Raw genomic sequence first — 14,845 nt, forward strand, 5'->3', positions numbered from 1 at the left:
TGACAATGTAAGGGTATGAATTTAGGATGAAGGGCACCTGCCCATTTCACTGACTTCAAAAGTGGGGAAAATGCCCCGGGATGATGTGGGAGGTCAATTCAACTCAGGCACTATACTGCCCTCTTTGAGGGAAGTACCACAGAAGGGCTGAGAGCCAGCTCCCAATTGCCACTCAAGTAAGGATGCTGCTTTGGCTCATCTGTACTTGTGTTTAAGAGGCAGTTAAAGTGGTGAGTGAAAGACTATTGGCACATTAGGTAAAGTGGTTTGGACAGGCTTTTCAAATGGCTTGGATGTCAACTGTCAGGGCTACTTCCTGGAGTAGAGTGCATGATGTGGGCCAGGTGAGCCCTCTGCTCTCCCAGGGGTCAGTGTCCATAGTTCAGCTTGGGCTTTTGCTCAACAGAGTGTTCACAGAGGGCAAAAGCAATGTTGGCAGCCACCCATGAGCATCTTTTCCAAAGCCCTTTGGTATTTGTTATTACATTTTATCCTATTGAAATGGGCAAGGCAAGTCCCGATTTTCAAGCTGAGGAAACCAAGGTTAAGGTTCCACAGCAAGTTAGTGGCAGTGGCAGACTTAGGACCACATTCTCCAGACTCCTTGACCCATCCATGCTCATTTGGGAGAAGGCAGGGTGAATGCCAGCTTGCCAAGCAGAAGAATCACCCCGCAACCTGGCATCTCCTGTTGCACAGCTCACACTCATGGCGGCTCATTCTGCTGTGTCGACGCTGTCTTTGTGCAGCCAGCTGAGGCAGGGCCCGGAAGTGGCATGCCTGGCCCAGCCTCGCCTTCCCTTCCAGTATGTGCTTCTGCCTCCCAGGTGCTGCTGGACGAGGAGAGAGAAGCCATGGCGAAGTCCCGCCGGTTGGAGCGAAGCACCAGTAGCTTCAGTTACTCCTCTTACCACACCCTGGAGGAGGTGGGTCTGCCCCATCAAGCTCTAGACTCTGCTGTCCTCTTGGACCCTCGGGTTGTCCAGACTCAGGGCTCTGGGGCTATAGGAGACTGTGAGCCGATGCCTAGAAAGTGTAGAGCAGACACTGGGAGAAAGTTATTGATGTCTGAGATAAATAATCCTGCCTTCAAGAACCTTAGAATCTAAAAGGGGCAGGATGACTAAAAACAACACTGCAAGGACTATGAGATCTGTAAGTGGATTGAAGGGGTCAATAAAATGGAAGTAAGAGAAACTTCCACCAGAGAGAGCCTTGCAGGCTAACCCTAGGGGACTGAGTAGGCTCAGCACGTGCTGCTCTTCCAGGCAAAGGCATAGCACTGCACGGAGGTGAAAAGTCTGGGAATCCAGGCTGACCACAGCTCCTGCCTTAGACCCGAGGGTAGTCTTTGATTTTTGCAGTTCTTTTAGATCCTCAAGGGAGGTGGGAAAGCATTAAAGAAGGTGGTAGGATCAGGGAATGAGAATATTCAGAGAGACCCTGGGGTTTGCTCCCTCCCTGCTTAACTGCCCATCTGAGAAACTTCATTCCTTCCAGATCTATACCTGGATTGACACCTTTGTAACTGAGCATTCAGATGTTGTCTCAAAACTTCAGATTGGCCACAGCTTTGAAAATCGGTCCATCCTTGTTCTGAAGGTAAAAGCTGGGAGTGTTGACTACCAGACTGTACAGTGAGTGCCTCAGGCATAAGACTGAGCTCGTGTGGGGTTGTGGCTGGGTGGGAGTCAGCCAGTCCGTTTGGGGAGAGGGATGTGTACACTCCTGTCCTGAGGTGATGCACAAGCTTTGGATGGTGGTGTTCAGGGACCCACCCCTTGTAGGTGTGGACAGTCGGCAGTGAAGTGAACCAGGCAGGTCCTGGGTCAGGAATCTGGTGGGAGGTTTGTTAAGGAAATGGAACTGCAGAATGGCAGTCATCACCTTGAACTGGGGATGTGAGTGTGAGTGAATCAGCATTCTTCCTGTTAACTCAGCTGCTTCATCTGGTCAATGGGAAGAGAGGTACACAGAGGCCTCATTTACAAATGACTGAGGCCCTCTGGCTTAGGCAGCCCCATGGATAGGCCTGAGTCTATGAGGAGACCTTCTAGCCCTTCACAGAGCCCACTGGAAACAGGGTTCCAGTAAGCTTGGCGGCAGCAGTGCCCTTGGCCATGAAGGCGGCAGGAGCGGTGGAAGTGTGAAGCATACTGGAAAACAGTTCTTTGTATGTGCCCTGAAGGGCACTCGAGAGTGTGGAGCATGCAAGTCATTTGGCACGCAGCTCTCAGGGAAGGCAGACTCTGCTGTCCTCACAAGTGCCCTGGGGGACTCTTCTGAAGGGTCATTTGGCCTCGGCTAACGTGGGACTTGACTTCACCTGTGCCTGCTTTGATTTCTCATAAGAGCTGCCTGTGTTCTCTCTTTAATGTTGTCTAAGCTCTTGCTACTCAGGGTGGTCCCTGGACCCACAGGAGCAGCATTTCTGAGAGTTTGTTAGAAATTACCAACCTCACCTTCCAGATCTACTACATCAGAATCTGAATTTTAGTAACATCCCTGGAGGATTCACGTGCCCTTGAAAGTTTGAGAAGCACTAGTCTAAAACACTTGCAGACCTGGGCAATTCTGTGCTTCTGACTAGATCACTTTGCCCTGCAAGAGCATCACTGTGTTGCCAAGGTCCCCACATGTGTGCACTTTCCATGGGCTCCTACACATGTACCTGCACATATGACCCCCCTCTCAGGAACAGGGAGCCACCCCAGGCACTGAAGATAAATCTGGGGCCTCCTTCTAGGCAGTCTGGGGACAGCCCTGTAGCTGTTGTGGTTCAAACTTGTGTGGGGCCTGGTGCTTTTCCCCAGTTCAGCACTGGAGGTTCTCGGCGCCCGGCCATCTGGATTGATTCTGGAATCCATTCCCGGGAGTGGATCACCCATGCCACTAGCGTCTGGATTGCCAAGAAGGTCAGCATGGACCATGGGGGCTGGGATGAGGTGGAGGGTTGAAGCTGCTCAACTATTTAAGGGCACCTCCAGTTGAAAACTTACTTGGTTCATCTGACTTGGGGTGCTTTCTGCACACCTGCCCTGTGGAACAGCCGCCACGTGCTCTGGCCATTTGCAGCCCAGAGCCCCCACCTTCTAGTTGTTGAAAATCCAAGCCTTCGGTTCTGCACAAGGATGAACCTGATGACCTGATGCCATCCCTGCCTGTAGCCAGTGGCTGTATGGATATCCTGCTCTGCTCTGGAGGGGAGCCCGCCAGGGCCTCCTGTCCCTCAGTCTGTACCCACTCAACCCTTTCTTGCAGATTGTCAGTGAATACAGCAAAGACCGCATCGTAACAGATGTACTGAATGCCATGGACATCTTCCTGGAGATTGTCTCTAATCCCGATGGGTTTGCTTATACCCACAGTATGGTGAGACCACCTAAGAGGGAGGGGCTTAGGGATCAGGGTCAGCTCTGGGGGGAATGGAAGAAAGAAAGGTCACAGTGGCTTTGGGATGCTCTGCTGAGGTTCCCTGGGGACAGACCCTTTGGTGGCTCCTTGCAGAGTCTCCGTGAGGCAGGTGGGCTGCTCAGGTGCTGTGGCTGCAAATGTTGTCCTCCAACTGCCCAGGGAAGTCCACTGTTATTTGGCTGTGCTCAAGCCTCTCGCCATACCCCAGCTTTAACCACAAAGCATTTAATCTGCAGCCATGGCTCAGTATGCCAGCCCCATCCTGCCCTAGAGATTGCTTCCTTTCGTCCCTCCCTGTCCCACCAGACCCGCTTCCTAGGATGTCAGAGGCTCCCACCCAGAAAGGGCTCAGTGAATGAGTCGCCTGCCTTGCACTTTTTCAGAACCGCTTGTGGCGGAAGAACAAGTCCACCAGACCAGGAATCTTCTGCATTGGTGTGGATCTTAACAGAAACTGGAAGTCAGGCTTTGGAGGTACCTCAGTCTGCTGCACCCCAGGGGCAGGGCTGGAGAGAACTTGGTCCTTGGCACATCTCCCACACAGATTATGTTGACGCATAACCGGGGAGGCAGAGCACTTAGCTAATGCGAGTGAGTCATGGCAGGGACAGGCGGGCACATGCCTAGGATTGGCTGTGATATATGGGGAGAGGTTGCATATGTCTGTTAAATGTATACATATGCTAAGCCTTCGTGGGAAACAGCTCCTTGAATGGGGACTAACTGCAAGGATCAGATCCTAAATATGGCAGAGAAAGGCTTAAGGAGGTTCAAAGTAGTCTTGCTTGTTGTTCAAAACCCAGGATTTATGGTGCCCCCTGAATATCTCTAGCCCTTCCTTGAAGGGAGCATGCCACAAGAAAAGGTCTCAAAACTCATTCCCTGAGAACTGTGACCCGAATTTTGCCCTCTGGGGAGGCCGGGACAAAGGTTTAAATATAGAATAAGCTAGTTTCTTATCATCAACACTGACTTAAGCCTGGCTTTTATTTTCCGTCCAATTACTTTATGACCCTGGGCTGTTGTGTATCCACAGGGCCCTGTGACCCTAGGGAGGAGTGGGCAGCTTCCTCCTGAGTTCCCTTGGTGTTCTTCCTTATCATCTCTCTTGCCGTGCCAGGGGCATAAGGACCACACGGGGAAACTGAAACAGAGACCAGTATGTGAACCCTGCGAACGCAGCAGCTTGATGGGTGGGACGCTGGGTCTAAGCAGGACAGTCTCCAAAGCAGAGGGTTGAATAGGCATAGCCCTTGGCCTCCAGATGTGGCTGCCACACTATACCAGGAGTCAGAGTTTAGCTCCGCAGGAGACAGTGCTATTGAAAAACAGATCTGCAGACCTGTTTGTTGGCTAACCCAACAAGGCAGAACATTCTAGATCCAGATGCCCATTGTTTCAAAAATCTGGCTTCTTTGAATCCGTTCTGTGAAAATAAGGATAGCTCTGAAGTCTACAGAGCAAAACCAGTCAGCCCACAGTGTAGGGGTCGCCTGAGAATCTGGGTTGTACTTGTAACTGCGTGTGTAAGGAAACACAGCTGTGTAAAATTAGGCATTTCCATCTCCAAATAACCAGACATTTGTCCCAAGAAAGCATCCACGTGGGCCCCTTAGAACTGGCTGAAGTGAGTGCCTATCTACCCTGAGACAGACTGGCTACAAGAAAGACAAATTACCTCTTAAAGAAAATATCTTTTGTGGGTTTCACCACAGGGGGGAAAAAATCAGTATATACACAATGTGGAAAAAAAAGTGGGAAAAAAAAAAAGCCCAGAGGGGACAAAAAGCTCCCATAATCCCACTGCCCAAAGATTACTGCTTTTAATAATTTACCATGTCCTTCCAGCCAGTTCCCCTTCCTACAAATTACATTTTTGAGAAGGAAAAATAAATAGCTAATGAACCCATTAGCAGGTACTTGTGAAACAGGCAGGCTCGGAGGACTTTGTGAACGTCAGAGAGAGGCAGGCAGCTAATTCCCATTTGGTCAGGGGAAGATTAGTTTATTCTGCTTAGCTCAAACCAGAACTAATGGCCTGAAGTGTTTCTCCATATTTGGGCAAAGCCACCTGGTCGTTGGCAGGGGAACCGCTCTCTGTGCGTGGGCTGCAAACGCAGACAAAGCTCGCAGCCTCCCCCGCTCCGCTCATCTGTTGCTGCTTGTCATTCATCAAGTGCAGCAGGTGCAGGAGCTCCCAGCAGACACAACAAACAGGGCCGCTGTTGCTGGGCCAGCTCCAGCCCACCAGGCTGCTCCTACCCCTTTGCTCCCTGCAGGCACACCCCCTTCCAACCAGGGTCAGTTCTCACCCCCTGCGAGGTCGTGCAGACCAAGAGGGGATGCGCTTCCAGGAGACAGAATTGCCTCTGGGCCTGCCTGTGGCCAGAAATAGCGAGTATCTGGTTAGTGACTCAGGCAGGAAGATTTTGTTTATGACTTTATTATTGCCTTAATTTGATTTCTCATAATGAGTAATCTGTAGATCATCCTTCCCACCTATACCGCCCTCACCTGTACCCTTGGGGAGGACCTGTTTGCTGCAGTCCTAGAACAGCATCTGAACCAGTCCATGGGCAGCCACCTAGGTCTGCAGCCAACTCACTGCCCTGCGGGTCAGGGGCATGCTCTGGCATCCTCAGGAGGCTTCAGAAGTTGGGCAGCCCCTGGCTTCTGACCGGGCTTCTGTGCAGTCATTTCAGGGAGGAGAAGTGAGAGCAGGGCCTGGGATGCTCCTTTCATGTGTTCCTAACCCCCAAATCTTGACCAGCCCAGCCTAGCCCTCCACCAACTGGCCACTGGGGAAGAGAGGAAAACAAGAGAGGAAGAAAAGAGATGGGGAGCAAAGAATCTAGTAGGAGATGGGAACAAATTAAAGTAGAGGAACAGTTACTCTTTGCCCTCCTTCCAACTTAGGTCCCCATTCAGAAGAATTTTCAAGGGTTTTTTGCATCTGTGCTTCCCAGAGCAGTCTTAGGCAACTATGGTGATCTGTTCTCTCTTTCCCCAGCTCCAAGTCCATGCTGTCCTTGGGTTGGCACAGCTTGTGCAGACACTATATCTGAGCACTCAACTGACCCAAGCCTTCCCCATGGAAATGGAGGGTCGGGAGAGAAGGGTCAGCTCACAGGGGTCACTGCTCATAGGGGAAGCCAGGCTGGAGACCTAGTGGCGACTGCTGAGGCAGGCCTGACTTTCTAATGGAACCACAGTCAGGACTTAACCAAAGGACAAGCTAAGGGAGCACTCTGCAGGGCCACAGAGTTGCTGAGTTGTGGTGTGGCAACACTTCTCTGATGTATTAGACCAGGGTATGCAGCAGTAACAAGCATCCCTCCAAGTCTCAGCGGCCTAACACAGTAAAAACTTTTATTTTTCACGTACGTAAAGTCCACTGTGGGTAGGTAACCCTCCTTGACAGCTGTCTTCCATTGGTGACAGAGAGATCCAGGACACGTCTCCGTTTAGAGGGTTTTGTTGTTGTTGGTTTAACCACACAGAAGAGAGTATCAAGAGGTCATACTTGCTCTTAGCCTCAAACTAGAGGTGACCTATCATTACTGCTCACATTCTTGTTGGTCAAAAGTAGCCACATGACCTCAACCAAACTGCAAAGAAGGCTAGGATTAGAGAGGAATACAGAATATTTGTGAGAGTCTTTCCGACGCCTGGGAATTTGAACCCTGTGGGTGCCTTTATTCTACTTCCAGGAAACGGTTCTAACAACAACCCCTGCTCAGAGACTTACCATGGGCCCTCCCCTCAGTCAGAGCCAGAAGTGGCTGCCGTCGTGGACTTTATCATGTCCCATGGGAACGTCAAGGCTCTGATCTCCATCCACAGCTACTCTCAGATGCTCATGTACCCCTATGGCCACTCTCTGGAGCCTGTTTCAAACCAGGAGGAGTTGGTGAGATTGGCTGCTTAGGGCTTGGGGGAGGCATCCCACAGACTCTCAGCTGGCCCTTTGGTAGGGAGCAGGGTGGGGGTGAGAGGCTTGTTCTCACATGTGATCAAGTTCGCAGCTGGAGATGCTGTGCTTCCTTCCCGCAAGAGCCATCTACACATTCAGCTTCCAAGACTCCTAAGTCCCTGGTTCACAGCAGCTGGTGAGGGTGTGGGGGAGTGGGGACCCACTGCCTCTCACTCTCTGGATTGAATCTTGCAGTACCATCTTGCCAAGGATGCAGTGCAGGCCCTGTATGAGGTTCATGGGATCGAGTACATTTATGGCAGCATCAGTACCACCCTCTGTGAGTGAGCCGTCCCCTGGCTGCTGCTGCTGCAGGCGCCACATCCACCTGGGCTCAGGCAGGTGCAGGCTCTGCTGGCTGGCAGGCCTGGTTGGCCACAGGGCTGTGCCACAGATCCAGCGGGGCTGGGCCAGAGTTGATTTCCACATCTGAGTACGAGGGTGAATGGTGGTACCTAGACCCAGCACCCACTTCTCTGAAGCGTTAATTAGTGCACAGCTCCTGACGGCTGGCTCACTGCGATGCCCCGTAGGCGTAAATATCCCAAGTCTGGTGGCCTCCAGGAGCTTTCATTTTGCTAGAGCAGAGCATGCACTGGGTGAGCAGGGTGTGGCCCGGGTTGAAGCCCGGGCCAGGAAGCTTGGTGTGGTCTGGGATGGGTGGGGGTTTGGTCTCCAAGGCACACTGTCTTTGCAGGAAGCCTCTGTACCTTGTGACCACACCCTGTTCTTCCTTTTGTCCCCAGATGTGGCCAGCGGGATCACAGTTGACTGGGCCTATGACAGTGGCATCAAGTACTCCTTCAGCTTCGAGCTCCGGGACACGGGGCGCTACGGCTTCCTGCTGCCAGCCACGCAGATCATCCCCACGGCCCAGGAGACATGGATGGCCATTCGGACCATCATGGAGCACACACTGCATCATCCCTACTGACAGAACTGCTGAGGGGAGAGCCAGAGGAGTGGTTTTCTTTTCCGAGGCCTGGGCTCCTCCTGAAACCCAAGTTATGGATCCCTTCCCCATCCCTGCCCTGACTCCTTAGGAAATAAAAACAAATTTGAAGAGGCTTGGTAGCTTCTGGTGCTGGCTGACACCCCTTTGGGTTCAGGAAGGTACAGGGGCCTTGAAAATGCCTCTTGGCCTTCTAGGTACCCAGGAGAAAGGCAAGACTAGCAGGCATTCCCTTTTCTCCTCTTATAATGGTCTCGGGGCCCCAAACAGATAACACACTCTTGGAGCTACTAATATCCACACCATCCCTTTGGCACTTAAATGTTAAGAGGACCCTGGAAGGGGCAGTGTTTGATCTGAAGGAGTGGCTCTCCAGGGGCGGCGTTTCTGGCACCCTGAGTGAGAGGTGGGTACAGACAGGTGACCTCCTCTTCCTGCCACATTTCCCATCCTGGGTAGGGAGGAGTTGCCCATTTTGGAGTGACCTGTTCAGAGTCCCCCGTTTCGTCACCCGGATAACAAAACTGAACAAGTCACTGGTTTGTGACCTACTCTTCCTGGGCACCCTCAGATGCTCCCTTGGTCTTGGGAGCAGAGTTTCAGCCAGTCAGAGCCAGTATAGCAAAGCGCTGTACATCCAGAGAGAGAGAGATCCTCTTGTTCCTCACCACAGTCGTCATGCACTAAGAAGTTAGTCCAGGCAAGGCCATTTACTAAGAAAGCACTTTATCTCAAGGAGAGACTCTAAGACACAGATGAGCTGCCTTCTACCATCCTCAGGCTGCTTTGTCCCTTTTGCGTTACCCCATCACTAGGGAGCAGGGATAGTGGGTCTGTTTGCCCTGCCTTCAGGGGCAAGCAGGTACCACCAAGAAGAGGAGGTCAACTAGAGAGCTGAGTGGGGTTGTGTAAGTCTGAGGCAGAAAGCAAGACCTTCATTGACAAGGGCCAGACTTTTGTTGTTGTTGCTAAAGGATTGTGGGGACCAGAGAATGGATACATGTATGTGTATGGCTGAGTCACTTTGCTGTGCCACTGAGACTTTCACAACTCCAATATAAAATAAAAAGTGGAAAAAAACCCCAGAATTGTGGGTACCCATGAGTCAGCCCCTGCAGGACACAAAGAATGCAGGGTTTTACAGACAGGGAAGAAAAGGGGGTATGGTGGGAATAAGAGCAAGTTCTGCTTCCCACCCAACCTGTAGAAGAAGACAGAAGCTGGACCAGTTAGTGGAAAGAGAGCATCAATGGTGAACAAAGCTCTAGGTACGGGCCATGTCCAATATGGCGCCTGAGCCAAAGATTAACAGTGGCTGATAGGGGGTCTGGACAGGTGGTTAGAGGCAGCCATATGGCTGGGTACACATCAGTAATGCAGCTGTTGAGAGCTTTGAGCAAAGAAATGAGAAGGTTGGCATGTGAGAAGGCCTAAGGTAGAGGCAAGAAGGCTGAGCTGATGGGCCATGCAGCCAGTGGCCATGATGGCATGGTGGGCATGCCTGTGTCCAGGGCCAGCTATATCTAGATCATCTCCAGGAAAAAGGCCAGCGACAGAGGAGGAAAGAGTCCTGACTCGGGCTAGAGTTCCCCTAAAGAGACTTGAGTTTTTGTGTGTTTTTTTTTTTCAAAGCTGGAAGCGGCCTAGAATTTCCAAGCTGAATTTTTCTGCTATTAACAGAAACCCGAGGCTGTGGGCTAAGTTAATATAAGCTATAGATAAATAAAGCAAGTCATACTTTTGCACACTGGAGTCTGTGATTATAACTTTTATGCCCTTTGCACAAATATTTTTATTTCAGCCTTGAGGGGAGGATATTCCTGGTGTATAGACTCATTAATAAGCTCAGATAAGGAGAGCGTGATTTGGAGAGGTTTTAAAGGTCATAAAAGGCCACACAGATGGAAAGTTGGAGATCTGAACTTGGGTTTGTCCAACTCCAAACCCACCATGTCACCATTTGTCTTAGTGTGGCCCAGGGCAGAATCTGTAGGGAGTCATTTAACATAAAGGTGGCTAGATTCCACCCCCAGACTGAAACAGACTCTCTGGGGTGGGCCCCCAAATTCACCTTTTTACCATCTTGCCCAGAAGATCTGAGGTTTCTTAAAGGCTGAGGACCTCTGATCCCTGCTCCCCTGACTCCCCTGACTTGAAGGAACATGTTCAAGTCTCCCAGGGACTCCTGGGGCTTTGGGCCTCCTACTCTCTGCTGCTATTAGGGCCGAAGGTGGCTACAACACTGGGGAGCCAGTCACCCTTCTCCAGAATATTCCCAGGGGCTGCCTTGACCCTAGCCCAGTGCAGCGTAGTCTGCAGACCACAAGGATCAGCATCACCTGGGAGCTTGTTGGAACGGCAGGTTCTCCGGCCACCCCAGCCCTCCTGAATCAGGATCTCTGAGGAGGGGACCCAGGTGATGCTAAAGCCTAGTCAGAGAAGCACTGTCCTAGAGGCTGCAGATATGGACTCTGATGGGCTTCCCAGTAACCGTGAAAATAATCAACTGTCTTCTGGCACACACTACACACTAGGAATGTTTCCAGGGATTCAACCCATTGCCTCCTCACATCTCCAAGAGGTAGGCTAGTACTGTCTTTCATTTTCCAGAAGAGGAAGCTCAGACTCAGACTGGACGTTGGCTTTTAAAAGGCACACAGCTACTGAGTGGCAGGCCTGGGACAGGCCTGCAGGTCACCCTAGTCATGCTCGAAGCTCTTCAGGACCAGGGCCAGGAACTCATTCTCACAGCCACGTTGGCAAGATCTCTGTGCAGCCAACAGGCCCTCTGAAGTTGAAGCTGAAACGGCTTTCCAGAGGGTGGTCTTCTTAAAAGGTAACTTTCCCCTTAAAAATCCTTCAGTGACTTAAAACCCACCCAAGGTATTGCTTGGCTGGCCCTGCGAGGTGGCCAGCCATGTCTCACCTTTGTTTTAATGCCTTATTCATCAGCCCAGCCTCTCCAGTTTTCTCTCCGTTCCTTCAGCTCCTTCCCAACTAGAGGCCTTGCACGTGTTGCTCCTCCTCATCTGCAATATTGTGTCCTCTTCGTCTTCCTTCATGTGTCCCGCTCCTTAAGATTTCCCCTTCAGTATAATTTCCTCACTAGTCCTTCTCAGACCACCCACTAGAAGTAGGTCTATCATTTCCTTTTCTCAAACCTTATTTATTTCTTTGGGTAAACTCCGGGAGTTGGTGATGGACAGGGAGGCCTGGCGTGCTGCAGTCCATGGGGTTGCAAAGAGTCAGACACAACTGAGTGACTAAACTGAACTGATTAATTTCTTTGACAGCAGTGATACTAATTGACTTCTTTATCTGTGGTTCTGTCTACTGCTATTTGAGAGCCTATGAGGGTACTGACCATGTCTGGGTTATTCCCTCTCGCTCGGCTCCTGTCAGGCACACAGTAGGTACTCAGTATTGAAGGGGTGTTTCTTCTCCTCCGCCTAGTGTGGGTTTAGCATAGGTGACAGAAACCCATCTTGCTGCTGCTGCTGCTGCTGCTAAGTCGCTTCAGTTGTGTTCAACTCTGTGCAACCCCATAGACGGCAGCCCACCAGGCTCCCCTGTCCCTGGGATTCTCCAGGCAAGAATACTGGAGTGGGTTGCCATTGCCTTCTCTAATGCATACATGCATGCTAAGTCGCTTCAGTCGTGTCTGACTCTATGCGACCCTGTGGACAGCAGCCCACCAAGCTCTTCTGTCCACGAAATTCTCTAGGCAAGAGTACTGGAGTGGGTTGCCATTTCCTTCTCCAAACCCATCTTACTGTGGCTTAACCAGATGAAGGTTTTGTTTCTCTTAACAAGTCACCTGAGGTGGGCAGTCCAGGGCTAGTTCAGTGTGTCCATGATGCGTTGGGGACCCTGACCCCTCTGGCCTGTTCTGTTTTGCCGCTCTGCGATCCTCTTGACCGCTAGTCTGTCGCCATCATATGACTGAATTCCAGACAGGAAGGGTAAGGGGCTGAGGTGACTGTCCATGAACTTAAATGTACGTCTTATTGGCTGGGACAGTCAGGTGGCCAGGCCCACCTGCAAGAGAGGCTGGAAAGTTGCTTCCTAGCTGGTCACATTGCTGACCCTCCCCCCAGACTTGGAACTCTGCTGGCAAGGAGGAAGGGGAGTATGGATATTGGAAAGGCAGCCGGCAGACTCTGCTGCAGCTTCTCTGAGAGGGCAGAGGATTTTCAGGGACCTCTGAATCCATTTCTTTGCTCTAGCTCATCAAGTGACTGACTGAATCATAAAGCCATAGAACTTTCCAGCTTAAGGAGTCCTTTGAAAGTTTCTAATCCAACACTTTGCTGTTATAAAGACTGGAGGCCTTTGGATCATCCGACTTATCCAAGACCCCACATAACCCTAATGGCTGAGAGAAGCCAGGGACCGTCCCCCGGGACTGAGGGGTCTCTTCTAGCAAGCCCAGGGTGTGATGGCGGCGGGGGCTGGGGTGCGGTTTAGGTTTATCAAGTAAAAGCTCAAGACTTAGACATGCAAGTTTGGGAGCTATTACAGAATAATCTCTTTTTCATAAAGCTTGAACTGCCTCCCACCCCCCGCCGCCCCATTTCTTAGGTATATAATACTAAACAAGACTTTTTCCCCCCTGCATTCTGCTTGTTTTTTTTCTCCCAACAGACTGTCCTTTTTTGGTATGTTTTTCATCCTTTTCACCAGAAAAATTTATGAGCATTTATTTGAAAGAAAAAAAACATTGGAAAAACTGAAGGGAGAAAGAGCGATTATACATATGGAGAGCTATAAAGAACCACAGTGAATGTGCTGTGGTTATTGCTTTCTTAGAAAAACAAACTAGGCAGGCAGTTTGGAATGTGAAAGAGTCCTGTGTGAGGGCAGCGCGGGCGGCAGGGGCCGAGGGTGATGGGCTAATGGCTGGGGTCCTGGGAGTCCAGCGAGGTGCTGTCCACTTCCCCCTCCTCCTCCCTCTCACCTCTGCATGGCCCCGACAGGGTCAGAGAGAAAATGACTTTACTGAAAGATAAAGTAAAAATTTTAAAAGCTTCCTTAGAAAAATAAGAAGGCCCAGGCAGCCACACAGTACAAACTGAGGGAGAACCCAGCTGACGTGGGACCTGTCAGCGCTTGACGAACGAGGCCATGTTCCTCTTGCTGGTGGGGTGTGTGTCCTGAATAACAGCTCCAGCCTGTTTGCCTTTGGAGGGTCCATCCTCCAGGATGCAGGGCCATCCTTGGGAATGATGACACGGTTGCAAATCTATTCATTTGTCCATTGCTAACCTCTCCCCGGGGTCTGCACTCGGCCTCTTGCTCTGTCCTAACTAACTAGCTTCACCAAGTTCTGTGATTCTCCATCTGCACCTCACCTCCTTACCCATCAGCCCACCTCCCTCAATTCCCCCAAACAGAGTCAAAACCAGGGGTAACGTCTCACGAAATTTTCCTTGGGAACACAGAAGGGAAATGCAATGTAGAAAATAAAACACCTAAATTGGATGCTGGAGATTGCTGCCACTGGAATTCAGAGGTGGTTTCCTCTGCCTGTTCCTATTTTGCTGGGGCAGCCCATCCTGCCCGCTAAGGATAGGAATGCACCCCCAAGTGCTCCCCAGCTTCTCTTTCAGGCTGGGTCAGGAACATTTTTCCTTGTGCACTTGGGGCACCCCCGCTCAATGTCGCTCTCTTCTGCATCTCTGTTCTGAGATTTGGGCTCTGATTTTGACTTTTTTTTTTCTTCTGATTTTTCCTAAAGACCCACTGGAGTGCTTCTTTCTGCAGGTGACTCTTCTTCCAAAGAAAATTTCTGCCTCCATTCTAAGGATGAACACTGCTAGCTATGTTAAAGTGATAGCTCCATAACGTGAAAGCAAACAAATAGTCTCTACTGGGCACTCAGTTATGAAAGTAGAATTCAAGGAGGGCTGCTGATGGACCTTCTTCTCCTTGTCTTCCGTGCCTCCCACCAAGACCGCCCTCCCTAATACAACCTTAGCAGGACGTGGTCCCTCTCAACCTACACTGCCCTGGGAGCACTTACCCACTGAGAACTCCAGGGCCCCTCTGTCTCTATTCTGACCTTCCCACAAACCTGGCAGACCTCTCTCCACTCTGCCCAGGGCAAAAATATAAATGTCCTAGAATCATAAAGGGTCACAGCTGTAAGGGACTGTGGAGATAATTTTGACCAACTCCCTCATTTCGTAGATGAAGAAACTGAGGTCCAGGGATGTGCAGGCACCTTCCCTAAATCATATGCTGGTTTGTGGCAATCACTGTACAAAGCATTGCTGTCCCATTTTTCTCTCTTCTGAAGTTAGACAGTGTCTGTATTAGGTGGGTTCTTTTTTAAAACCAAAATTTATTGGAGTATAGTTGATTTACAATGTTGTGTTAGTTTCGGGTACACAGAAAAGTGAATCTATATATATATATATATCTCTCCACTCTTGTTAGATTCTTCCCAGTACAGACCATTGCAGAGTATTGGGCAAGGTTCCCTGTGCTTACAGTGGGTTTTTATT

At 50.6% G+C, this 14,845-nt stretch overlaps 1 protein-coding gene across 6 annotated transcripts in view; it reads left to right on the top strand.

Moving 5' to 3' along the window:
• Positions 1–8,455, top strand: part of CPA5 (carboxypeptidase A5) — a 54,291-nt gene extending 45,836 nt beyond the window's left edge. For 4 of the 6 annotated variants that reach the window (XM_024990604.2, XM_059885522.1, XM_059885523.1 and 1 more), the window contains 7 exons: positions 828–926; positions 1,501–1,602; positions 2,814–2,915; positions 3,262–3,372; positions 3,798–3,888; positions 7,125–7,324; positions 8,134–8,453. In XM_024990604.2, the coding sequence (XP_024846372.1) occupies positions 828–926; positions 1,501–1,602; positions 2,814–2,915; positions 3,262–3,372; positions 3,798–3,888; positions 7,125–7,324; positions 8,134–8,430 (1,002 nt within the window). In that variant the 3' untranslated portion in view covers positions 8,431–8,453. 6 annotated transcript variants of the gene reach the window in all.
• The last annotated feature ends 6,390 nt before the right edge of the window (positions 8,456–14,845 follow it).

This window comes from Bos taurus, chromosome 4 (genome assembly GCF_002263795.3).
Source record: "Bos taurus isolate L1 Dominette 01449 registration number 42190680 breed Hereford chromosome 4, ARS-UCD2.0, whole genome shotgun sequence".
Classification (NCBI taxonomy): domain Eukaryota; kingdom Metazoa; phylum Chordata; class Mammalia; order Artiodactyla; family Bovidae; genus Bos; species Bos taurus.